General features: G+C 46.0%; 1 protein-coding gene across 5 annotated transcripts in view; it reads left to right on the top strand.

Moving 5' to 3' along the window:
• The window catches only part of MYO18A (myosin XVIIIA), a 264,342-nt gene that overhangs the window by 219,897 nt on the left and 16,615 nt on the right, over positions 1-27,830 (top strand). For 4 of the 5 annotated variants that reach the window (XM_067472196.1, XM_067472197.1, XM_067472198.1 and 1 more), the window contains one exon: positions 9,448-9,570. In XM_067472196.1, the coding sequence (XP_067328297.1) occupies positions 9,448-9,570 (123 nt within the window). Of the gene's footprint in view, positions 1-9,447; positions 9,571-15,519; positions 16,797-27,830 lie in introns of all 5 variants that reach the window. The other variant, XM_067472195.1, reaches the window with a different exon arrangement.

The raw sequence follows: 27,830 nt of genomic DNA on the forward strand, positions 1-27,830 counted from the left end.
GCGACTTGGAAGGCACTGAACAGACTGGGCTCTGGCACCACGAGATGCAGAGCCAACCTCAAGAAATGGGGCCACAAAGTGGAGTCCACGACATGCGAGTGGGGAGAAGGGCCAACCACTGACCACCTGCTGCAATGCACCCTGAGCCCTGCCACATGCACAAGGGAGGATCTCCTTGCGGCAACACCAGAGGCACAGCAAGTGGTCAGATATTGGTCCAAGGACATCTAATCCACTACCAAGTTTGCAAACTTTGTGCTTTTTTATCTGTTTGTTTGTTTTGTTCTGTTAGAAATGTAATATAATTCACTGGTTGCCCTGACATGACAAATAAATAAATAAATATCTTCAGAAGCTTAGAGCCAAACTCAAATCTAAACACTTGCCAATTTGGGGGTGGGGGGGAGTTGGCTCGTCAAATAATTACAAAGACAACCCTCCATGCATCCTCATTGTGTGTGTACACCAACTCTCTCGACCTGGAGGGGTCACGAGGGTGTGTCAGAGGGGTCACCAAAGACCATCACAAAACACAGTATGTTTCATTGGTCATAGAGGTCTCTGTGTGGGAAGCTTGGTCCAATTTGGTGGGATTCAGAATACTCTATACTATAAATCCCAGCAAGTACAACTCCTAAGTGTCAAGGTTTATATTCCCCAAACTCCACCAGTGTTCACATTTGGGCACATTGAGTATCCATGCCAAGTTTGGTCCAGATCCATCATTGTCTGAGCCCACAGTGCTCTCTGGATGGAGGTGAACTACAACTCCAAAACTCAAGGTCCAATGCCCACCAAACCCTTCCAGTATTTTCCGTTGGTCATGGGAGTTCTGTGTTCCAAGTTTGTTTCAATTCCATCACTGGTGAAGTTCTGAATGCTCTTTGATTGGAGGTGAACTATACATCCCAGCAACTAAAACTCCCAAATGTCAAGGTTTATTTTCCCCAAACTCCACCAGTGTTCACGTTTGGGCACATTGAGTATCCATGCCAAATTTGGTGCAGATCCATCATTGTTTGAGTCCACAGTGCTCTCTGGATGGAGGTGAACTACAACTCCAAAACTCAAGGTCCAATGCCCACCAAACCCTTCCAGTATTTTCAGTTAGTCATGGGAGTTCTGTGTTCCAAGTTTGTTTCAATTCCATCACTGGTGGAGTTCAGAATGCTCTTTGATTGTAGGTGAGCTATAAATCCCAGCAACTACAATTCCCAAATGTCAAGGTTTATTTTCCCCAAACTCCACCATTGTTCACATTTGGGCATATTGAGTATCCATGCCAAGTTTGGTCCAGATCCATCATTTTTTGAGTCCACAGTGCTCTCTGAATGTAGGTGAACTACAACTCCCAAATTCAAGGTCAATGCCCACCAAACCCTTCCAGTATTTTCTGTTGGTCGTGGGAGGTCTGTGTGCCAAGATTGGTTCAATTTTGTCGTTGGTGCAGTTCAGAATGCTCTTGGATTGTAGGTGAACTATAATTCCCAGCAACTACAACTCCCAAATGTCAAGGTCTATTTTCCCCAAACTCCACCAGTGTTCATGTTTGGGTGTATTGAGTATTAATGCCAAGTTTTGTCCAGATCCATCATTGTTTGAGTTCTGGATGCAGGTGAACTACAACTCCCAAACTCAAGGTCAATGCCCACCAAACCCTCCCAGTATTTCCTGTTGGTCGTGGGAGTTCCGTGTGCCAAGATTGGTTCAATTCCGTCGTTGGTGGAGTTCAGAATGCTCTTTGATTGTTGGGGAACTATAAATCCCAGCAACTACAACTCCCAAATGACAAAATCAATTCCCCCCCAACCCCACCAGCATTCAAATTTGAGCTTATCAGGTAATGAAAAGTTTGGTCCAGATCCATCATTATTTGAGTCTACAGTGCTCTCTGAATGTAAGTGAACTACAACTCCCAAATTCAAGGTCAATGCCCACCAAACCCTTCCAGTATTTTCTGTTGGTCGTGGGAGGTCTGTGTGCCAAGATTGGTTCAATTTCATCGTTGGTGCAGTTCAGAATGCTCTTGGATTGTAGGTGAACTATAATTCCCAGCAACTACAACTCCCAAATGTGAAGATCTATTTTCCCCAAACTCCACCAGTGTTCATGTTTGGGTGTATTGAGTATTAATGCCAAGTTTTGTCCAGATCCATCATTGTTTGAGTTCTGGATGTAAGTGAACTACAACTCCCAAACTCAAGGTCAATGCCCAACAAACCCTCCCAGTATTTTCTGTTAGTCGTGGGAGTCCCAGCAATTACAACTCCCAAATGTAAAGGTTTATTTTCCCCAAACTTCACCAGTGTTCACGTTTGGGTATATTGAGTATTTGTGCCAAGTTTGGTCCAGATCCATCATTGTTTGAGTTCGGGATGCAGGTGAACTACAACTCCCAAACTCAAGGTCAATGCCCACCAAATCCTCCAGTATTTTCTGTTGGTCGTGGGACTTCAGTGTGCCAAGATTGGTTCAATTCTGTCGTTAGTGGAGTTCAGAATGCTCTTGGATTGTAGGTGAACTATAAATCCCAGCAACTACAACTCCCAAATAACAAAATTAATTCCCCCAACCCCACCAGTATTCAAAATTGAACTTATCAAGTAATGAAAAGTTTGGTCCAGATCCATCATTATTTGAGTCTACAGTGCTCTCTGAATGTAAGTGAACTACAACTCCCAAATTCAAGGTCAATGCCCACCAAACCCTCCCAGTATTTTCTGTTGGTTGTGGGAGTTTTGTGTGCCAAGATTGGTTCAATTCCATTGTTGGTGGAGTTCAGAATGCTCTTTGATTGTAGGTGAACTATAAATCCCAGCAACTACAACTCCCAAATGACAAAATCAATCCCCCCAACCCCACCAGTATTCAAATTTGGTGGAATAGGGGGCATGGACGGCTTCGTTTTATGGTTCTCCCCGCAATAACGAGCATTTACGCGAAGGCGATGATAAGGAAGCGGTGCATCCGCCCTCCCCGAGTAAGCAGCCTTGGGATTTATAGCCTCCCGGAGCCAAGCCTTCTTCTGCAAAAGGTAGCTGATTTATTCTCCGGCGTAAAGGCGGCAGTGCGCAGCCAAAAGCTCCCCAAATTTATAAGCGCCGTTCATAACGGTATTGATCGCTCCGAGCGGGGAAAAGTAGCGCCGTTATGTCTGGGGAGATGCTTAGCGCCGCTCCCGTGTAAATCTCCCGGCTAATGCCGCGCTGTTTACCGCTTTCATTAGGAATCGCGGCAATAAGGACGGTGCCGACACGTAGGCGGGAGACTTATTTCTCTCGCCAAAGTGGAAAGAGAGAAAAATCTATCCCTTTGAGAGCGAGAGAGAGAAAACTTTCCCCTTCCAAAGAGATCTAATGCACTGTATTGTGTGAGTTTTTACCGCCTGGGGGAATCCTTTGTTGAGAGATGATTAGCTGTCCCTGATTGTTTCTTGTCCAGAGTTCCCCTGTTTTTGAATGTTGTTCTTTGTTTACCTTTTACCGTCTGATGGAATCCTTTGTTGAGAGATGATTAGTTGTCCCTGATTGTTTCTTGTCCAGAGTTCCCCTGTTTTTTAATGTTGTTTTTTTACTTTTTACCACCTGGGGGAATCCTTTGTTGAGAGATAATTAGTTGTCCCTGATTGTTTCTTGTCCTGAGTTCCCCTGTTTTTGAGTGCTGTTCTTTATCTACTTTTTACCGCCTGTGGGAATCCTTTGTTGAGAGATGATTAGTTGTCCCTGATTGTTTCTTGTCCTGAGTTCCCCTGTTTTTGAGTGCTGTTCCTTATCTACTTTTTACCGCCTGCGGGAATCCTTTGTTGAGAGATGATTAGTTGTCCCTGATTGTTTCTTGTCCGGAGTTCCCCTGTTTTTGAATGCTGTTCTTTATTTACTTTTTACCGCCTGGAGGAATCCTTTGTTAAGAGATGATCAGCTGTCCCTGATTGTTTCTTGTCTAGAGTTCCCTTTTTTTTAATGTTGTTCTTTATTTACTTTTTACTGCCTGGGGGAACCCTTTGATGGGAGGTGGGAAAAAGGACTCTTGTCTGTTGGAGGCAAGTGGGAATGTTGCCTTTGGCCAGCTTGATTAGCATTTGATGGCTCAGCAGTTTTCAAGGTTTGGCTTTTTACCGCATGAGGGAATCCTTTGTTGGGAGGTGGGAAAAGGACTCTTGTCTGTTGGAGGCAAATGAAAATGTTGCCATTGGCCAGCTTGATTTGCTAGCAGTTTTCAAGGTGTGGCTTTTTACCGCCTGGGGGAATACTTTGTTGAGAGGTGGGAAAAAGGACTCTTGTTTGTTGGAGGCAAGTGGGAATCTTGCCATCAGCCACCTTGATTAGCATTGAATGGCATGGCAGTTTTCAAGGGGTGACTTTTTTACTGCCTGGGGGATCCTTTGTTGGGAAGTGGGAAAAAGGACTCTTGTCTGTTGGAGGCAAGTGGGAATGTTTCCATTGGCCAACTTGATGAGCATTTAATGGCCTAGCAGTTTTCAAGATGACCTAAAGCTTTGGAGAGCTTCTGTTCAACAGTTTCAAAGCTCCCTTCTTGAGCGGTGATGGCTGGTCATTTGTGTAGATGTTGAACATGGATGGACAAGCACGCTCCCCTGAGGCAGGCCGTTCTTCTGTTTCCGCCCTCTGCTTCTCTGGCCCTGGAACTCAACAAAAAAACTCCTATTCTGTAGCTGATTTCCTTGAGTGGTGATGGCACAATCATCAGCATAGATGAAACTCTCTGTCCCTTCTGGCAGTGGCTGGTCATTTGTGTAGATGTTGGACACGGATGGAGCAAGCACGCTCCCCTGAGGCAGGCCGTTCTTCTGTTTCTGCCATCTGCTTCTCTGTCTCTGGAACTCAACAAAAAAGCTCCTGTTTGGCAGCTGATTTCCTTGAGCGGTGATGGCACAATCATCAGCATAGATTAATCTCTCTTTCCCTTCTGGCAGTGGTTGGTCATTTGTGTCAATGTTGAACATGGATAGAGCAAGCATGCTTCCCTGAGGCAGGCCGTTCTTCTGTTTCTGCCATCTGCTTCTCTGGCTCTGGAACTCAACAAAAAAGCTCCTGTTCTGTAGCTGATTTCCTTGAGTGGTGATGGCATGATCATCAGCATAGATGAAGCTTTCTGTCCCTTCAGGCAGTGGCTGGTCATTTGTGTAGATGTTGAACACGGATGGAGCAAGCACGCTTCTCTGAGGCAGGCCATTCTTCTGTTTCCGCCATCTGCTTCTCTGGTCCTGGAACTCAACAAAAAAGCTCCTGTTCTGTATGATTGTCAATGTAGATGAAACTCTCTCAGGCATTGCCCATCCTATGCCTATGCCTTCCAATGGGGAAAACTTTGAAGAGCGTTGTCATTGAGTGCCTGGACGGCGCTCTTTGTGGAATTGTTTGGAGGAGAACGCCTGGAAGCCTTGGTTGACAGTGTTTCCTGCTCCTCCTCCTTCTCTCTGGGGACTCGTGAGGTTTCCAGACGCGCGGCTGGCAGCAGAGCCTGGGGACAGGAACATCTTGCGAGGCGAGGGAACTCCACTCGCGACGCCGAGAGATGGCTTACAGAAATAGGTTGACGCCGACGGCTGGGAGGCTGAGAAGGCCGTTCCCCGGAGGGAAGCAGCGCATGCTCAACCCTTCCGTGCCAAGACTTCTCTGCGGGCAAAGGAGTGGAGGCTCCTCTCTTTGGATCAGGGAGGGATTGCTCCTTTTCAAGCCCACTCCCCATTGAGAAAGAAGCCCTCCTCACCTTGTCTTAGGCAATGGAGGAGCTGCCTTTGTTTGGGGTCAAGGTTGCAGCAGGGTTTGCAAATGCCTCTTGCTTTCCAATCCTTTCTAACCTCCCAAAGCAATGTGTTTCCTTCCCAGTCGGTGCGGAGTGTCTTTTCAGAATCGGAGAACCAAGTGTGGCCTGCCAGCTATTGTTGGACTACACTTCCCATCATTCTGAGCAAGTCTGGTGGGATTTATATCTAGAGGAGCATAGACCGCATTGCCCCGAGATAAGATTTAAAGGAGATGGGACAGGGCTGCAGTTCTCAACAGAAAGTGTATTAGTATATTGTCAAAGGCTTTCATGGCCGGAATCACTGGGTTGTTGTAGGTTTTTTTGGGCTATATGGCCATGGTCTCGAGGCATTCTCTCCTGACGTTTCGCCTGCATCTATGGCAAGCATCCACACTCTGAGGATGCTTGCCATAGATGCAGGTGAAATGTCAGGAGAGAATGCCTCTAGAACACGGCCATTTAGCCCGAAAAAACTTACAACAACCCAGTGTATTCGTAAGTATTTATTTATTTAAATATTATTATTAATAATAATACCTATTATTATCCCCATCCTTTTGGAAGAATAATAGAGTGTTGAGCATTTCGTATCAATATTTAAACATCTCTACTTGTTATGCAATAATAATAATAACAATAATAATAAATTAAATATTATTATTATTATTATTATTATTCCTATCCCTAGGTCAAAAAAACAGTTTGGAAAGACTTTTTAGAAGATTAAGAGAATGTGGAGTATTTCCTATCAATATTTAAACATCTCTACATGTTATATAATAATAATAATAATAATAATAATAGAATATTATCAAATATTAAATAATATTAAATAATATTAAATAATAATAATCATTTATATTATTATTATCCCTATTCCTAGGTCATAAAACAAGTTGGAAATACCTTTAGGAAGAAGAATATAGTGTTCAGCATTTCCTATCAATATCTAAACATCTCTACATGTTGTATAATAATAATAATAATAATAATTATTATTATTATTATTATTATTTAAATATTATTATTATTCCTAGGTCAAAAAACAAGTTGGAAATACCTTTAGGAAGAAGAATATAGTGTTCAGCATTTCCTATCAATATCTAAACATCTCTACATGTTGTATAATAATAATAATAATAATTATTATTATTATTATTATTATTTAAATATTATTATTATTCCTAGGTCAAAAAACAAGTTGGAAATACCTTTAGGAAGAAGAATACAATGTTCAGCATTGGCTATCAATATTTAAACATCTCCACATGTTATATAATAATAATAATAATAATAATAATAATAATAAATATTATTATTCCTATCCCTAGGTCAAGAAATTAGGTTGGAAATACCTTTTGGGAGAATAATAGAGTGTTGAGCATTTCCTATCAATATCTAAACATCTCTACATGTTATATAATAATAATAATAATAATAATAATAATTATTATTATTATTTAAATATTATTAGTAATAATAATAATTTTATTAATATTCCTATTCCTAGGTCAAAAAACAAGTTGGAAATACCTTTAGGAAGAAGAATATAGTATTCAGCATTGGCTATCAATATTTAAACATCTCCACATGTTATATAATAATAATAATAATAATAATAATAATAATAAATATTATTATTCCTATCCCTAGGTCACGAAATTAGGTTGGAAATACCTTTTGGGATAATAATAGAGTGTTGAGCATTTCCTATCAATATCTAAACATCTCTACATGTTATATAATAATAATAATAATAATTATTATTATTTAAATATTATTAGCAATAATAATAATTTTATTAATATTCCTATTCCTAGGTCAAAAAACAAGTTGGAAATACCTTTTGGAAGAATAATACAGTGTTCAGCATTGCCTATCAATATTTAAACATATCTACGTGTTTTTTATTATTATTATTATTATTATTATTTAAATATTATTATTAATCATAATAATTTATATTATTATTCCTATTTATTCCTAGGTCAAAAAACAAGTTGGAAATACCTTTTGGAAGAATAATATAGTGTTCAGCATTGCCTATCAATATTTAAACATCTCCACATGTTATGTAATAATACTAATACTACTAATAATAACAAATTAAATATTATTATTATTATTAATTTATTATTATTATTATCAAAACAGGTTGGAAATACTTTTTGGAAGTGTTGAGAATTTCCTATCAATATTTAAACATCTCCACATATATATATATTATTATTATTTACTAATTATTAATTATTATTATTATTATTATTAATTTCTATTATTATTCCTATTCCTAGGTCAGAAAACAGGTTGGAAATACCTTTTGGAATTATAATAGAGTGTTGAGTATTTCCTCTCAATATTTAAATAATATAAATATTATAATGTAATGCAAGATGGATGGATGGCATCCTTGAAGTGACTGGACTGACCTTGAAGGAGCTGGGGGTGGTGACGGCCGACAGGGAGCTCTGGCATGGGCTGGTCCATGAGGTCACGAAGAGTCGGAGACAAATGAACGAATGAACAACAATGCAAAATAATAATAATAATAATAATAATAATAATAATAATAATAATATGATATTATAATTATATATTTAAATTACATGTAATATTACTAATAATATTACGATATAGTGGTATGGTGCAATATAGCAATGCTTAATGCTGATATTGTACTATACTAATAATATAATATATTGTATGTAATATATACCTTGTAAGCCACTCTGAGTCCCCTTCGGAGTGAGAAGGGCGGCATATAAATGTCGGGAAAAAATCCACATATTTAATAATAATAATAATAAATTACTAATTATTAAATATTATTATTACTAGCAATAATTCCTATTATTATTTCTATCCCTAGGTTAAAAAAACAGGTTGGAAATACCTTTTGGAAGAATAATAGAGTGTTGTGCATTTCCTATCAATGTTTAAACATCTCCACATATATAATAATAATAATAATAATAATAATAATAATAATTTTCTAATTATTAAATATTATTATTACTAGCAATAATTCCTATTGTTATTCCTATCTCTAGGTCAAAAAAACAGGTTGGAAATACCTTTTGGAAGAATAACAGAGTGTTGAGCATTTCCTATCAATATTTAAACATCTCCACATATTTAATAATAATAATAATAATAATAATAATAATAATAATAATAATTTACTAATTATTAAATATTATTATTACTAGCAATAATTCCTATTATTATTCCTATCCCTAGGTTAAAAAAAACAGGTTGGAAATACCTTTTGGAAGAATAACAGAGTGTTGAGCATTTCCTATCAATATTTAAACATCTCCACATGTTGGATAGGAATTAGGGCACGGATTAAAACGCATGGACTTGGATGGTGTTTTAGAGGAATATTCAGTCGCAGGAAGAAAAATGCAGGAACTATTTGGATTTTTTCTGACTCAAGGGCTTACATCTCTCTCCCTAACCAGAGTGGCAAAGGACGATGGGAATCGCAACCCAAGAGCATCCGGAGAGCCACCCTTCCTTTCCCCATCTCAGCATGTGCGACCCACTCTTCTCTAGTTTCTTGATTAACCCCAGCTTGGCTGGACCTCCTAAACCCACTTCCGTACTTTGGATTCGGACGATGGCCCCAAAACTCAGGCCCCCTGACCCCTTGTTTGCTCTCCCCTCCGTTTCCAGTGACGGCGACTCAGAGGGCGACTCGGAGCTGGAGGACCGTGTGGACGGCGTGAAGTCCTGGCTGTGCAAGAACAAAGGCTCCTCCAAGACGGTCTCCGAGGACGGCAGCTTCAAGAGCAGCAGGTGAGAACGGCCGTCCGAAAGAAAGACTCCCTTTTTGGGTAGGATATTTCACTCATGTGAAAGCTGAGAGAGTGGCCACAGAGGGAGAAAGGGCTTCAAAAGAAAGGCTCCCCTCTTGGGTTGGATATTGCACCCGTGTGAAAGCTGAGAGAGTGGCCACAGAGGGAGAAAGGGCTTCGAAAGAAAGGCTCCCTGTTTTGGTAGAATATCACACCCGTGTGAAAGCTGAGGGAGTGGCCACAGAGGGAGAAAGGGATTCAAAAGAAAGGCTCCCTTTTTGGGTAGGATATCGCACCTACGTGAAAGCTGAGAGAGTGGCCACAGAGGGAGAAAGGGCTTCGAAAGAAAGGCTCCCTGTTTTGGTAGAATATCACACCCGTGTGAAAGCTGAGGGAGTGGCCACAGAGGGAGAAAGGGATTCAAAAGAAAGGCTCCCTTTTTGGGTAGGATATTGCACCCGTGTGAAAGCTGAGAGAGTGGCCACAGAGGGAGAAAGGGCTTCGAAAGAAAGGCACCCCTTTTGGGTTGGATATCACACCTGTGTGAAAGCTGAGAGAGTGGCCACAGAGGGAGAAAGGGCTTCAAAAGAAAGGCTCCCCTCTTGGGTTGGATATTGCACCCGTGTGAAAGCCAAGAGAGCGGCCACAGAGGGAGAAAGGGCTTCAAAGGAAAGGCTCCCCTTTTTGGTTGGATATTGCACCCGTGTGAAAGCCGAGAGAGTTGCCACAGAAGGAGAAAGGGCTTCGAAAGAAAAGCTTCCTTTTTTGGATTTGATATCGCACCTGTGTGAAAGCTGAGAGAGTGGCCACAGAGGGAGAAAGGGCTTAGAAAGAAAGGCTCCCTTTTGGGGTTGGATATCGCACCCATGTGAAAGCTGAGAGAGTGGCCACAGAGGGAGAAAAGGCTTCGAAAGAAAGGCTCCCTTTTTGGGTTGGATATCGCACCCCTGTGAAAGCTGAGAGAGTGGCCACAGAGGGAGAAAGGGCTTCAAAAGAAAGGTTCCCCTTTTGGGTTGGATATCGCACCCCTGTGAAAGCTGAGAGAGTGGCCACAGAGGGAGAAAGGGCTTTGAAAGAAAGGCTCCCCTTTTGGGTTGGATATCGCATCCGTGTGAAAGCTGAGAGAGTGGCCACAGAGGGAGAAAGGGCTTCGAAAGAAAGGCTCCCCTTTTGGGTTGGATATCACACCTGTGTGAAAGCTGAGAGTGTGGCCACAGAGGGAGAAAGGGCTTCAAAAGAAAGGCTCCCCTCTTGGGTTGGATATCGCACCTACGTGAAAGCTGAGAGAGTGGCCACAGAGGGAGAAAGGGCTTCGAAAGAAAGGCTCCCCTTTTGGGTTGGATATCACACCTGTGTGAAAGCCGAGAGAGTGACCACAGAGGGAGAAAGGGCTTCGAAAGAAAGGCTCCCCTTTTGGGTTGGATATCACACCTGTGTGAAAGCTGAGAGAGTGGCCACAGAGGGAGAAAGGGCTTTGAAAGAAAGGCTCCCCTTTTGGGTTGGATATCGCACCCGTGTGAAAGCCGAGAGAGTGGCCACAGAGGGAGAAAGCGCTTCAAAGGAAAGGCTCCCTTTTTGGGTAGGATATCGCATCCGTGTCAAAGCAGAGAGAGAGGCCACAGAGGGAGAAAGGGCTTTGAAAGAAGGGCTCCCCTTTTGAGTTGGATATCGCACCTACGTGAAAGCTGAGAGTGGCCACAGAGGGAGAAAGGGCTTCAAAAGAAAGGCTCTCTTTTTGGGTAGGATATCACACCCGTGTGAAAGCTGAGAGAGTGGCCACAGAGGGAGAAAGTGCTTCAAAAGAAAATCTCCCTTTTTGGGTAGGATATCACACCCGTGTGAAAGCCAAGATAGTGGCTACAGAGGGAGAAAGGACCTCGAAAGAAAGGCTTCCTTTTTGGGTAGGATATCGCACCCGTATGAAAGCTAAGAGAGTGGCCATAGAGGGAGAAAGGGCTTTGAAAGAAAGGCACCCCTTTTGCGTTTGATATCGCACCCGTGTGTAAGCTGAGAGAGTGGCCACAGAGGGAGAAAGGGCTTCGAAAGAAAGGCTTCCTTTTTGGGTTGGATATCGCAACTGTGTGAATTTGAGAGAGTGGCCACAGAGGGAGAAAGGGCTCTCCTCTCATCCTCTGCTTCATTTGCGCACGTGGGACGACTGATTGATTGATCGATCAAAATACTTTACCCTGTATTATGTAAGCAGCGTGCCGCGCCAATCAATATAAGTGGTCCTTTAAATTGAAAACAGTTTTTTTTTTAAAAGAGTGATTTTTTAAACAGGCGAGAAGCACATTTAAACTGGCTGTTTAAAAGGTTTACGAGGTGCATTTGGGAACAAATCCACTCAGTCCCGTAATGGTTTTGAATAAGAAGCCGTGTTTGGCACCAGAATGAAACCCACTTGGATATCGCACCTGTGTGAGGCTTCTCTCACACAATATCTCTTCCATGGGAGGCTTTTCTTTGTAGTAAAATAATATGGTTAAACCATTTGCAACAACAAGGTTTCCATAACACATAGTTGCTTTACATGCACCAGCCTTCATGCTGGAGCTTTCTAACACGGGGCTTCTCTCACACAGAGATTTACCTCACACTCCTCAGGATGACACTAGCTTTGGCCCACTGACTCTTGATAGGCTCCGGCCTACTCTTTCAGTGCTTGACTCTTATTTATTTATTTACTACATTTATATGCTGCCCTTCTCACCCTAAAGGGGACTCACACGAGGCTTCTCTCACACAGAGGTCTACCTCACACTCCTCAGGACGACACTAGCTTTGGCCCACTGACTCTTAATAGGCTTTGGCCTACTTACGCTTTCGGTGCTTGACTCTTATTTATTTATTTACATTTATATGCCGCCCTTCTCACCCCGAAGGGGACTCACACGAGGCTTCTCTCACACAGAGGTCTACCTCACACTCCTCAGGACGACACTAGCTTTGGCCCACTGACTCTTGATAGGCTTCGGCCTACTCTTTCAATGCTTGAGTCTTATTTATTTATTTACTACATTTATATGCTGCCCTTCTCACCCCGAAGGGGACTCACACGAGGCTTCTCTCACACAGAGGTCTACCTCACATTCCACAGGACGACACTAGCTTTGGTGCTTGACTCTTATTTATTTATTTACTACATTTATATGCTGCCCTTCTCACCCCGAAGGGTACACACACGAGGCTTCTTTCACACAGAGGTCTACCTCACACTCCTCAGGACGACACTAGCTTTGGCCCACTGACTCTTGATGGGCTTCGGCCTACTCTTTCAGTGCTTGACTCTTATTTATTTATTTACTACATTTATATGCTGCCCTTCTCACCCCGAAGGGGACTCACACGAGGCTTCTCTCACACAGAGGTCTACCTCACACTCCTCAGGACGACACTAGCTTTGGCCCACTGAATCTTAAAAGGCTTTGGCCTACTCACTCTTTCGGTGCTTGACTCTTATTTATTTATTTACTACATTTATATGCTGCCCTTCTCACCCCGAAGGGGACTCACACGAGACTTCTCTCACACAGAGGTTTACCTCACACTCTCACTCTTTCTGTGCTTGACTCGTACTTTTGTAATCAAAAATACCCAGTTAATTTTTAGTATTTCTGACAAATCTATGGAGGGAAATCTCAGGAATGAAACCGGTGAAGACAGTGATGGATTCGGGACCTTATGGTCCGCAACGTCAATCATCTTTGGTTTTGTGATTCGGCGAGTTGGGACCCACTGCCACCCGGCCCTTCCCTCCTTTCCTTCCTCCCCCCACTTTCCTCAATTCGTCAGTCCCTCGCCAGCCTTTGGAAGTGACCACGAGAACCAGACACGGAGGGGGCTATTTATAGGACACTTGTTGCCATGGCAACCATCATCGTCATCATCATCGCAACGGATGGCGGCGGCAGTGGCGGCGGCAGCGGCAGCGCGAGGAAGGCAGGCTGGAGGCTGATGGCGCTGCCGTAGTTGGGCCAGCATCGCCATTTGCACCCAAAGGGATGCATGTGGCTGTTGGGTGGGCCTTGTGGGCCTGACCCCCTCCACAACCTCCACCGCAACCTCCTCCACAACTTCCTCCTTTCCTCTCTTGCCCCTTTGTCCAAGATCTCCTTGGGTGCCAAAGCCTTTTCTCCCTGGAGCAATGGCAGAGGGGGGTGAAATCGTGCAGCGTTCCCTTCCTGCCTCCTTCTCCTCCTCCTTCCCTCCCTCTTCTCCTTCTCCCTTTCAGCCTTCCCCGGAGCCTGTATCGCGTGCTCACGACTGCCAAGCAGGGGGGAAAGATCTGAGGCACGCTCTAATTGGTTTAATTTATTCCTCGGGAAGGATGTAAAACATTTTGTTATGGAAGATAATGCTTCCCCTTCTCTCTCTCTCTCTCTTTTTTAAGAAAGGTCCCCTCTCATCCCCAACTCATTTTAAAAAAAAAAACCAAAAAACAAGCGCCGGGAATTAATTGTGACACGTCGACCGTGTTTTCGTAGGTTGTTGATTCTCCCTCTCTCTCCCTCTTTTTAAGAAAGGTCCCCTCTCATCCCCAACTCATTTTTTTTTAAAAAAAACCAAGCGCCGGGAATCAATTGTGACACGTCGGCCGTGTTTTCCCAGGTAGTTGACAACAAAATAAATTGAAATCAATGGGAGCATTTTCTTTCTCCGTCTTTGGGAATGGCAGAGAGGGAGGGAAGGAAGGAAGGAGGGAGCGGCGGAGGAGGCACAGAGCGAGGCCTGGAGTCGCACAATGCTGCTGCACACACAAAGCGAGAGGCACCCGGCGCAGGGAGGAATTGTCTCCCTTTGTGTCAACCACATCTCATAGAATTTTTGTTTGCAATTGGGAAAAACTGCAAGTCGCTTCTGGTGTGAGAGAATTGGCTGTCTGAAAGGACGTTGCCTGGATGTTTTGATGTTTGACCATCCTTGTTGGAGGCTTCTCTCATGTCCCTGCGTGGGGAGCTGGAGCTGACAGGGGGAGCTCATCCACGCTGTTTATTTATTTATTTACTTTATTTGTATACCGCTCTTCTCAGCCAATTAGATGACTCAGAGCGGTTCCCGGATTCAAACCTCCGACCTGTCAGTCTTCAATCCTGCTGGCACAAGGGTTTAAATATGTGTGTGTGTGTGTGTGTGTGTGTGTGTGTGTGTGTGTGTGTGTATATATATATAATATTATATACCTCTGAGGATGCTTGCCATAGATACAGGCAAAACGTCAGGACAGAATGCCTCTAGAACATGGCCATACAGCCTGAAAAAACCTACAACAACCCAGTGATTCCAGCCATGAAAGCCTTTGACAATACATTTTATATATATATATATATATATATATATATATATATATATTTAAATTAGATATCGATATAGATAGCAATAATTGTGTGTGTGTGTATTTATACACACACACACACACACACACACAGAGATCCCCCCCCACACACACAATTATTACATATATATAGTAATAATTGTGTGTGGGGGGGAATCCTTTGTTGAGAGGTGATTAGCTGGCCCTGATTTTCTGTTGGAGCCAGGTGTGAATGTTTCAAGTGGCCACCTTGATTAGCATTGAATGGTCTAGCAGTTCTTAAGTTGTGACTTCTTCCCGCCTGGAGGAATCCTTTGTTAAGAGGTGATTAGCTGGCCATAATTGTTTGTTGAAGATAAGTGTGAATGTTTCAAGTGGCCACTTTGATTACGGTATCATCAGCATATTGGACTTCTATAACACACGATTTCTTTAGTCTCTCAGTCACATACATATCCTTTCACACTTTGCTGTCTTGCACAGTTCACACCCTATTGCTTCATTCTCTCTCTTTCTATTGCTTCATTCTCTCTCTCCCTTTGAATTCACCTGCCTTCTCTTCCTTTCTCTTCCTTCTCTCCCACGCTCCACAACGTATCTCGTGGCCTCTTTGTCCTCCTCGCTGGCCTCCCTCAGGTCCGGCCTGAACTCATTGGGCAAAGAGGCCAAGGAAGTGGAGGAAAGCAGGCCCGCCTCGGTCATGAGTTCTCTGAGTTACCGCAAGCGGGGCAACCTCAAGGACTCCATTGGGGGCAAAGGGGACGAGGAGACCCTCTTCTCCACGCTCAGCGAGCGCCCGGCTTCTCCTGACCGCTCCTTCCGCAAGGCCAAGCACAACTCCGTCTCCGGCGGATTGGACGACGCCGGCTCCGTCGCTTCCTGGAAGAAGACCGGAAGCGATCTGGACGGGCGGAGCTCAGTCCTCTCCCAGTCCTTCTCCGAGACCGGCAGCCGCCTGGAGAAGCGCTGGTCCATCTCGGCGTCCGAATTCGACAAGGGCTCTGTCCTGTCCGGTCGCGGTGGGGCTTCCTGGTGCGGCGGTTTGGACGCCCGTGACGACGACACCCAGTCGTCCCTCAGCTTCGCGCTCTCCAGCCCCGGCAGCCTGCGGCGGAGCACGTCCCGCCTGGACGACCTCAGTCCTTCCTACGGGCGCCCGAGTTCCCGTCTTTCCTTGAGCCGCTCCCAGCTGGACGACGACGCGGCCAGCGTGGCCCTGAGCGAGTCCCGGTCCCTCTACAGCCAGCACTCGCTCTCCCGCAGCCTGTCCGTCCCGCCGAGACCTCGCACCGCAACTTCGGAGGAACCGCGGGTTGGAGACCCCGATATCCGCCCGGTCGGCCACCGCAGCTACCTCGATCCGGATCTGGAAGCCGCCATCCACGAGGTGTTGAACTATCAGCCGGTCAAGTTCAAGCGCTCCAGCCTGGACCCCGATTCCGAGGAGGAGGATCGGAGGAGCGTCCGGAGCTCCAAAAGCGCCGCTTTGCTCGAGACGACTGAGCATCCGGCCAGCAGCATACGCCGCTCGGCTTCGGCCCTCGACTTTTCCCGTCCGCACAGCTCGAAGAGCAAAAGGAGAAGTAACAGCAGCGACTCCTCCTCTTCTTCCTCCTCTTCGTCTTCTTCGGAGAGGTCAAGGAAGAGCTCCCGGAAGCACTCCAAGAAGTCCAAGAAGAAGTCCAAGAAGAAGAAGCAGCAGTCGGGGTCTTCTTCCGAGTCGTCTTCCGGCTCCACCGTCTCGTACCGCAGCAACTCCAGCATCAAGAAGGGCCCCAAGAAGGCCGTGGAAGAGGAGGAGAACCAAGAGGCCGGGAAGTCCAGCAAGCAGCTGAAGAAGGAGGAGAAGCAGCGCAAGAAGCAGGTGGACAGCCTCATGATGAAGTACCTGTACCGGCCGGAGAGCGACTAAGGCAGGTGGCATGGAGTGTGCACCCTGAGGCCCGTGGCATGGAGTGTGGCCAACTAATCTCTAACCAAAGGGAAAGGGGGGCAGCGTCCGAGGAGGTGGGTCCAGCCCCTGGACAGAGGAGGGATGGTCAACTAACCAAACCGGGAGGTCATCTTGTTCTGCATGGATGGCTCCAAGTGTCCTGGAGTTTGCAAACTGACTCAAAGCGCAGGATATTGACAACACTTTCTTTTCTAATTCGGTAACACTGAGGCTGAGACTTGTGTGTGTTTGCGGTGTGTTTTTTGCAAAAACAGCCTCTTTTTCCGTCCTTACTAATCCCTTTTGGTTTATATGCAAGGTATAATCGTGCAAGGTTTCGTGTGGCAATCTTGAACACACAAAAACAACATGTGGATACCTGGGAACGCTGGGCTTTGTTGTCCATACTCATTCTTACTGGAAATCACAACAAAAGCACAGATGAAGGATGCCCATTCGACCTCAGTTTGAAGGCTTCCAAAGACTACCTCGAGGGTAGCCTGGGGTCAAACCACTCTGATGAGAAATGTTTAGGTGGAATCTCATATTCCATATTCTAGTCTCCGGAGAGATGGAAAACAGCGGAGCCCATCTTCTCCAGATATGTAAAGATGGCTGTACCGTAGCTCCTTTCAGTCTCCTCTTCTCCAGGTGAAACCCACTCAAGCTCCCTCAACATTCCTTCTAGGCCAGTGGTTTTCAACCTGTGGGTCTCCAAGTGTTTACAACTCCCAGGAACCCCAATCAGTTTACCAGCTGTTAGGATTTCTGGGAGTTGAAGGCCAAAACATCTGGAGAACCTTAGGTTGAGAACCACTGTACTCAGGATTCACAGTTTACCAGCTGTTGGGATTTCTCAGAGTTGAAGGCCAAAACATCTGGGGACCCACAGGTTGAGAACCACTGTTCTAGGGATTCACAGTTTACCAGTTGTTAGGATTTCTGGGAGTTGAAGGCCAAAACATCTGGAGAACCTCAAGTTGAGAATTACTGTTCTCAGGATTCACAGTTTACCAGCTGTGAGGATTTCTCGGAGTTGAAGGCCAAAACATCTGGGGACCCACAGGTTGAGAACCATTCTTCTAGGAATTCACAGTTTACCAACTGTTAAGATTTCTGGGAGTTGAAGGCCAAAACATCTGGACAACCTCAGGTTGAGAACAACTGTTCTAGGGAGTCACAGTTTACCAGCTATTAGGATTGCTAGGAGTTGAAGGCCAAAACATCTGGAGAATCTCAGGTTGAGAACAACTGTTCTAGGGAGTCCGTTTACCACCTGTTAGGATTTCTAGGTGTTGAAGGCCAAAACATCTGGAGAACCTCAGGTTGAGAACAACTGTTCTAGGGAGTCACAGTTTACCAGCTGTTAGGATTTCTGGAGAACCTCAAGTTGAGAATTACTGTTCTCAGGATTCACAGTTTACCAGCTGTGAGGATTTCTCGGAGTTGAAGGCCAAAACATCTGGGGACCCACAGGTTGAGAACCATTATTCTAGGAATTCATAGTTTACCAACTGTTAAGATTTCTGGGAGTTGAAGGCCAAAACATCTGGAAAACCTCAGGTTGAGGCCCACTGTTCTAGGGATTCACAGTTTACCAGCTGTGAGGATTTCTAGGGGTTGAAGGCCAAAACATCTGGAGAACCTCGGGTTGAGAACAACTGTTCTAGGGAGTCACAGTTTACCAGCTGTTAGGATTTCTGGGAGTTGAAGGCCAAAACATCTGGAGAACCTCAGGTTGAGAACAACTGTTCTATGGAGTCACAGTTTACCAGCTGTTAGGATTTCTGGGAGTAGAAGGCCAAAACATTATGACACCCACAGGTTGAGAACCACTGGGGTTTCATGGTCCCCAGACGGAAGGTGTCACCCTTCCCTGGACACCTTCCGTCTGGTCCATCTCCTTCTTGAATTGAGGACACAGGGTGAGATTTGACCAAGTGGTGCCACAACTTCCCTCCATCTTGGACTACACTCTTGGCAGCTCTTGCCTTCCTCCTCTGCCTTTCCCCCCTTTCTCCTCCCCGCTTGCGTCTTCCTGGGAAGAGCTGTGCCGAATCCGAACGCCGCTCCCTCGCTCCCCCAAGGATTAGCTGCAGAAGGCAACGGGACACTGAGATGCCTTAATCCTCTCCAGGGCTGTTTCGGAACTGGCTGTATTTATTTCCCTCACAATTAATGGGCTCCGCTGTACCTCTGCCCTCTCCCATATGCAGCCGAGAGATTAGTGGCGACGTGGCAGAGGAGAGATGGATGCTTGCTTGCGCGCCGTGATATTTTTTTTGGTTCTTGAAAAAAGAAATAATCATCATGGAAAGAAGGGGGAATACCCGCTCTTGAAGGAGCCAGCGTCCTTCTAAGCCAGGCTCGTCTTTGCTTTCCTTTTGAGTTCCTCCCGACGCCGCTCTAAATATGGGACGGCATTAGTTGGGAAATGCTAAAGAATGCTCAAACTTCCATACAGTGGCACTTCTTTCCCATTCCAGGAAGGGAATGCTCAAGATCCTGCAAGGTAGACTCCAGCAAGACATGGAAAGAGAGTTGCCAGGTATGCAAGTTTGGTTTAGAAAAGGCAGAGGAATGAGAGACCACATTGCCAACATCCGTTAGATGACGGAGGAAGACAGGGAGTTTCTGAAAAATAACTATTTCTATTGGCTACTCTAAAGCCTTGGACTGTGTGGATCATAATAAATTGTGGCAAGTTCTTGGTGGGATCTATGGGGGTCCCAAGCCACCTTGCCTGCCTCTTGATGAATCTGTATCACGACCAAGTAGCAACAGTCAGAATAGACCACGGAGCGACAGACTGGAAAAGGAGTTAGCCAGGGTTGTCTACTGGGAGTTGAAGGCCAAAGCATCTGGAGAACCTCATGTTCTCAAGATTCACAGTTTACCAGATGTGAGGATTTCTGGAAGTTGGGGTCCAAACATCTGGAGAACCTCAGGTTGAGACCCACTGTTCTAGGGATTCACAGTTTACCAGCTGTTAGGATTTCTGGGAGTTGAAGGCCAAAACATCTGGAGAACCTCAAGTTGAGAACTCTCAGGATTCACAGTTTACCAGCTGTGAGGATTTCTTGGAGTTGAAGGCCAAAACATCTGGGGACCCACAGGTTGAGAACCATTCTTCTAGGAATTCACAGTTCACCAGCTGTTAGGATTTCTAGGAGTTGAAGGCCAAAGCATCTGGAGAACCTCAGGTTGAGGCCAACCAGTCCATCCTCCAGGAAATCAAGCCCGACTGTTCACTGGAGGGAAGGAGAAGAGAGGCTAAGATGAAGGCCTTTGGCCACATCATGAGAAGACAGGAAAGCTTGGAGAAGACAACAATGCTGGGGAAAAGGGAAGGAAAAAGGAAGAGGGACCGACCAAGAGCATGGTGGAATTGGTGGTATCCTTGAAGTGACCTTGAAGGAGCTGAGGGTGGCCACAGCCAACAGAGAGCTTTGTCCTGGGATGGTCCAGGAGGTCACCAAGAGTTGGAAGCAACTGAACGAATAAACAACAAATTCGTTTCTCAAAATTGGCCATGTTGGGTCAACTTTTCATGCAGATGGATATGCAAACTATCTGAGGTGTTCAGGGCAGAGACAGCTGGATTCCAAGAGAAGTTACTTTTCTGTAGCTAGGAGATCTGAACTTGTATGACCAATGCCCGTGGTCTTTGGCCGTTGCCTTCATTGATATCCCTGGATGCCATCTTCGGATGTGAGGGCGATCTGGCTGCAACATTTTTCATCCCATTGATGGCAAGGGTGGATTTGGCTGATCTGGTTGGCTAGGCGGGTGTCCCTCCCTCACTGCTGCATGTACGTCCCAAAGATGTGTACTCGGTGGAAGAGGACCACGTCCCAGGTATAGACGCAGTGTACCAAGGTCTCCAATCTTTGGTTCTGGGTCTACAATAGCTACGCTTCCCTGGTAGAACCTCCAAACAAGCTCAAGGATGCCATCTCAACTGAGAACATCTCAGACAGAACACAACACATCCTCACCATTTCCTCATTTTTCTTCCTCTCGGCCTCGTGAAGAAGCGTGCTTTGAAGTCAACAGGCGGATGTCCCTCCTCACTGCTGCATGTACGTCCCAAAGATGTGCGCTCAGTGGAAGAGGATGACGTCCCAGGTATAGAAGGAGTGTACCGAGGTCTCCAATCTTTGGTTCTGGGTATACAACAGCTATGCTTCCCTGGTAGAACCTCCAAACGAGCTCAAGGATGCCATCTCAACCGAGAACATCTCAGACAGAACACAATTCTTCACATCCTCGCCATTTTCTTGTTTTTCTCCTCTCGGCCTCGTGAAGAAGCGTGCTTTGAAGTCAACAGGCGGATGTCCCTCCCTCACTGCTGCATGTACGTCCCAAAGATGTGCGCATGGTGGAAGAGGACCATGACCCAGGTATAGACGCAGTGTACCGAGGTCTCCAGTCTTCGGTTCTGGGTCTACAATAGCTACGCTTCCCTGGTAGAACCTCCAAACAAGCTCAAGGATGCCATCTCAACTGAGAACATCTCAGACAGAACACAACACATCCTCGCCATTTCCTCGTTTTTCCTCCTCTCGGCCTCCTGAAGAAGCGTGCTTTGAAGTCAATAGGCGGATGTCCCTCCTCACTGCTGCATGTGCGTCCCAAAGATGTGCGCTAGGTGGAAGTGGACCACGTCCCAGGTATAGACGCAGTGTACCGAGGTCTCCAGTCTTCAGTTCTGGGTCTACAATAGCTACGCTTCTCTGGTAGAACCTCCAAACAAGCTCAAGGATGCCATCTCAACTGAGAACATCTCAGACAGAACACAACACATCCTCACCATTTCCTCATTTTTCCTCCTCTCGGCCTCGTGAAGAAGCGTGCTTTGAAGTCAACAGGCGGATGTCCCTCTCTCACTGCTGCATGTACGTCCCAAAGATGTGCGCTCAGTGGAAGAGGACCACGTCCCAGGTATAGACGCAGTGTACCGAGGTCTCCAATCTTCGGTTCTGGGTCTACAATAGCTACGCTTCCCTGGTAGAACCAAACAAGCTCAAGGGTGCAATCTCAACCGAGAACATCTCAGACAGAACTCAACTCTTCACATCCTCGCCATTGTTTTTCCTCCTCTCGGCCTCATGAAGAAGCTTTAAAGTCGACACACCAAAAATAGCAGATTCTGGGTTTTGTGCCTCGTGTGCAGACTGCTTCTTCTCATGGGGGTTCGTTATATTTCACTGTACACCCAACATGGCTGCCTCGAATATATATTATTAATCTGAAGCGAGTATTTTGCTTCTTTGAGGAGGCAGAACCGGCGCAGATTGAAGGATTTACCCAAACCCACCAAGGACTTGAACCTCTCTGCTTTCTGAAAACCCTGAAACCTGGCCCAGAGAGGCTGAAGGACCACGGAGGGTGGAAGCAGCTGCCGATGTATGCGGAATGAGGACCCCCGTGGCTCTCCTTCCTTCCAGGTGCATCTTATTTTCCTTCCTCCGCAGAAAAGGCTGTCCAATGAGCGCACACCTTCTCTCAGCAGAACTGCACCTGGGATGAAATCCAGAAGGGCTTCCTCTCCAAGTCGGTGTGTGTGTGTGCATGTCCATCCAGCTCTCCTCCTCCCGATTCAGCATTTTAGAGAAGGACAACAAGAACAACGTTGGATACTGCAGGCGATCCAAATCCACTCAAACTGAGTCTGTGAATGTTAATATGATTAAGACATTTAGTTATTTGAAAACTAATGGGTTGAGGGGTTGACTGACCTTGATTTTTTATATCTTGAGAAACTGCAAGTCGCTTCTGGTGTGAGAGAATTGGCTGTCTCCAAGGACGTTGCCTAGGGGGATGTTTGGATGTTTGACCATCCTTGTGGGAGGCTTCTCTCATGTCCCTTCATGGGGAGCTGGAGCTGACAGAGGGAGCTCATCCGCACCCTCCCTGGATTCGAACCTCCAACCAGCAGTGGAACTCTCACGAGGCTTCTCTAACACAGAGGTTTACCTCACATTCACAAGTTGAGCTCTCACATGAGGCTTCTCTCACACAGAGGTTTACCTCACACTCACAAGTTGAACTCTCGCATGAGGCTTCTCTCACACAGAGGTTTACCTCACATTCACAAGTTGAACTCTCACATGAGGCTTCTCTCACACAGAGGTTTACCTCACATTCACAAGTTGAACTCTCACATGAGGCTTCTCTCACACAGAGGTTTACCTCACACTCACAAGTTGAACTCTCACATGAGGCTTCTCTCACACAGAGGTTTGCCTCACACTCACAAGTTGAACTCTCACATGAGGCTTCTCTCACACAGAGGTTTACCTCACACTCACAAGTTGAACTCTCACATGCGGCTTTTCTCACACAGAGGTTTACCTCACACTCACAAGGTGAACTCTCACATGAGGCTTCTCTCACGCAGAGGTTTACCTCACACTCACAAGTTGAAATCTCACATGAGGCTTCTCTCACACAGAGGTTTACCTCACACTCACAAGTTTCCAGTCTCAATTCAAAGTGCAGGTGATGTCCTTCCATGCTTTGAAGACAAAGTACAGAAATGTGTGTGAGAGAGCTCTTCAGCAGTGAAACTCTCACATGAGGCTTCTCTCACCCAGAGGTTTACCTCACACTCACAAGTTTCCAGTCCCAATTCAAAGTGCAGGTGATGTCCTTCCATGCTTTGAAGACAAAGTACAGAAATGTGTGTGAGAGAGCTCTTCAGCAGTGAAACTCTCACATGAGGCTTCTCTCACCCAGAGGTTTACCTCACACTCACAAGTTTCCAGTCCCAATTCAAAGTGCAGGTGATGTCCTTCCATGCTTTGAAGACAAAGTACAGAAATGTGTGTGAGAGAGCTCTTCAGCAGTGAAACTCTCACATGAGGCTTCTCTCACACAGAGGTTTACCTCACACTCACAAGTTTCCAGTCCCAATTCAAAGTGGAGGTGATGTCCTTCCATGCTTTGAAGACAAAGTACAGAAATGTGTGAGAGAGAGCTCTTCAGCAGTGAAACTCTCACATGAGGCTTCTCTCACACAGAGGTTTACCTCACACTCACAAGTTTCCAGTCCCAATTCAAAGTGCAGGTGATGTCCTTCCATGCTTTGAAGAAAGTACGGAAAATATATATGTTTTGAGTAAGAGAAGTCCTGAATGGTGCAGGATTCTTCTCGTTTGATGTTCCAGAGACGTGTTTTCTCGATGTCTTTCCGAAATTTTGTGCCATCCCTCCCAGAAAGCCAAGGAGGCCAAAGAAACCGGCTCTGTATTTGGCAAGGTAAACCTCTGTGTGAGAGAAGCCTCATGTGAGAGCTCAACTTGTGAGTGTGAGGTAAACCTCTGTGTGAGAGAAGCCTCATGTGAGAGTTCAACTTGTGAGTGTGAGGTAAACCTCTGTGTGAGAGAAGCCTCATGTGAGAGCTCAACTTGTGAATGTGAGGTAAACCTCTGTGTGAGAGAAGCCTTGTGTGAGAGCTCAACTTGTGAATGTGAGGTAAACCTCTGTGTGAGAGAAGCCTCATGTGAGAGCTCAACTTGTGAATGTGAGGTAAACCTCTGTGTGAGAGAAGCCTCATGTGAGAGTTCAACTTGTGAGTGTGAGGTAAACCTCTGTGTGGGAGAAGTGTTATGTGAGAGTTCAACTTGTGAGTGTGAGGTAAACCTCTGTGTGAGAGAAGCCTCATGTGAGAGTTCAACTTGTGAGTGTGAGGTAAACCTCTGTGTGAAAGAAGCCTCATGTGAGAGTTCAACTTGTGAATGTGAGGTAAACCTCTGTGTGAGAGAAGCCTCATGTGAGAGTTCAACTTGTGAGTGTGAGGTAAACCTCTGTGTGGGAGAAGCCTCATGTGAGAGTTCAACTTGTGAGTGTGAGGTAAACCTCTGTGTGAAAGAAGCCTCATGTGAGAGTTCAACTTGTGAGTGTGAGGTAAACCTCTGTGTGGGAGAAGTCTTATGTGAGAGTTCAACTTGTGAGTGTGAGGTAAACCTCTGTGTGAAAGAAGCCTCATGTGAGAGTTCCACTGCTGGTTGGAGGTTTGAATCCAGGGAGGGTGCAGATGAGTTCCCTCTGTCAGCTCCAGCTCCCCATATGGGGACATGAGAGAAGCCTCCCACAAGGATGGTCAAACATCCAAACATCCAAAGAAACTGGCTCCGTATTTGGCAAGGCGTTGGCAGCCATCCTCGTTCATAACGGAAACCCTTTGTTTGCAAGGAGAGAACGGCAGCATCCCTCGTGTTGGTTCTGCTGCAAAGCCTTAGACAGAGAGATGCCAGCACAGCCGAGAGAAATATTTGTGTAGGCGATGCCTTCTTCCGACAGCCTCCTCCTCGGATGGGAGAATTATCTGGCAAGGACGGAGCGAGGCTGCGGTGTGTGCGTTTTTAAACAATTTCCTTTTTAAACCCTTCAATTGCTGTCGCTGCCTCCTGCAGCTGGGGGAATGCGATGCGTTAGGCTTCTTAATGCACTTAACGCTTCAGCTGACATAACAGAAATGGAGCCGGGAGGGGCCAGATTGGGTGGGAGAGAGCGAAGGAACGAACGAACGAACGAAGGAACGAACGGGGCGGAAAGAAAAGGGAGCCGGGGAGGAGGAGGAGGAGGAGGAGAACAAGAACGTGTTTGCCGGGAGACGGAGGAGCGCATTCATTGTAGAGATGCGGGAGATGCCTTTGTGTGTCTTCCCACACGCCCCTCGTTGGTAAGCACATGGATGCGTGCGCCAAAGAGAGAGAAAGAGCCAGAGAATGGGAATGCAACAATGCGCATTGATGGGAGAAAGGCATCTCGAAATCCAGATTGTCGTTGAAGTCGGTGCAGAATCCTAGCACTGGGGGACGGTCCTTTGCTTTGAACGCAGCGGGTTAAACCGCTGAGCTGCTGAACTTGCTGACCGAAAGGTTGGCGGTTCGAATCCGGTGAGCGGGGTGAACTCCCGCTGTTAGCCCCAGCTTCTGCCAACCTATCAGTTCGAAAACATGCAAGTGTGAGTAGATCAATAGGTACTGCTTTCTGCACGGAGGTAACAGTGCTCCATGCAGTCATGCCAGTGGGCTCATGACCTTGGAGGCGTCTACGGACAATGTTGGTTCAAATTCAGGGAGTGGGGTGAGCTCTCGCTGTTAGCCCCAGCTTCTGCCAACCTAGCAGTTCGAAAACATGCAAGTGTGAGTAGATCAATAGGTACTGCTTTCTGCAGGAAGGTAACGGTGCTCCATGCAGTCATGCCAGTGGCCACATAATTTTGGAGGCATCTACGGACAATGTTGGTTTGAATTCAGGGAGCGGGGTGAGCTCCCGCTGTTAGCCCCAGCTTCTGCCAGCCTAGCAGTTCAAAAAACATGCAAGTGTGAGTAGATCAATAGGTACTGCTTTCTGCAGGAAGGTAACGGTGCTCCATGTAGGCATCTACAGACAATGTCAGTTCGAATCTGAGAAGTGCGGTGTGCTCCCGCTATTAGCCCCAGCTTCTGCCAACCTAGCAGTTCAAAAGCATGCAAATGTGAGTAGATCAATAGGTACTGCTTTCTGCAGGAAGGTAACGGTGCTCCATGCAGTCATGCCAGTGGGCTCATGACCTTGGAGGCGTCTACAGACAATGTCGGTTCAAATCCGGGGAGCAGGGTGAGCTCCCACTGTTAGGCCCAGCTTCTGCCAACCCAGCAGTTCAAAAGCATGCAAATGTGAGTAGAACAATAGGTACTGCGTTCTGCAGGAAGGTAATGGTGCTCCATGTAGACATCTACAGACAATGTCGGTTTGAATCTGGGGAGTGGTGTGAGCTCCCGCTGTTAGCCTCAGCTTCTGCCAACCTAGCAGTTCGAAAGCATGCTAGTGTGAGTAGATCAATACGTACAGCTTTCTGCAAGAAGGTAACGGTGCTCTATGCAGTCATGCCCGTGGCCACATGACTTTGGAGGTGTCTACGGACAATGTCAGTTCAAATCCAGGGAGTGGGGTGAGCTCCTGCTGTTAACCCCAGCTTCTGTCAACCTAGCAGTTCGAAAACATGCAAGTGTGAGTAGATCAATAGGTACTGCTTTCTGCAGAAAGGTAATGGTGCTCCATGCAGTCATGCCAGTGGGCACATGAACGTAGAGGGAGATACATTCGGACAAGTAAGTTGGGCTGGGGATGTATAGGGCTTTATAGGCCAAGACCAGCACTTTGAAGTTCTTCCTCATGTTCAGATGGAATCTCCTTTCTTGTACTTTGAAGCCATTGCTTTGTGTCCTAGTGTCTAGGGCAGCAGAAAACAAGCTTGCTCCCTCCTCCTCCCTATGACTTCCTCTCACATGCTTATCCATGGCTATCATATCTCCTCTCAGCCTTCTCTTCTTCAGGCTAAACATGCCCAGCTCCTTAAGCTGCTCCTCATAGGGCTTGTTCTCCAGATCATTTTAGTCGCCCTCCTAGGACACATTCCAGATTGTCAACATCTCCCTTCAATTGTGGTGCCCAGAATTGGACACTGTGTGATTCCAGGTGTGGTCTAACCAAGGCAGAATAGCATGACTTCTCTGGATTTGCACAGACTACGGTATCATCAGCATATTGGAGTTCTATAGCAGATGTTGTTGTGACCTTGGTTTTGGCTTTCAATAGCTTGCCATAGATGGTTTCCAATCCAGTGGGGAGTTTCCCATCCACAAAATGAAGTCTCATAGCAATGAAGATGGGTAGCATGACTTCTCTGGATTTGCACAGACTACGGTATCATCAGCATATTGGAGTTCTATAGCAGATGTTGTTGTGACCTTGGTTTTGGCTCTCAATAGCTTGCCATAGATGGTTTCCAATCCAGTGGGGAGTTTCCCATCCACAAAATGAAGTCTCATAGCAATGAAGATGGGTAGCATGACTTCTCTGGATTTGCACAGACTACGGTATCATCAGCATATTGGAGTTCTATAGCAGATGTTGTGACCTTGGTTTTGGCTTTCAATGGCTTGCCATAGATGGTTTCCACTCCAGTGGGGTTTCCCATCCACAAAATGAAGTCTCATAGCAATGAAGATGGGTAGCA

This window comes from Anolis sagrei, chromosome 11, assembly GCF_037176765.1.
Source record: "Anolis sagrei isolate rAnoSag1 chromosome 11, rAnoSag1.mat, whole genome shotgun sequence".
NCBI lineage: Eukaryota > Metazoa > Chordata > Lepidosauria > Squamata > Dactyloidae > Anolis > Anolis sagrei.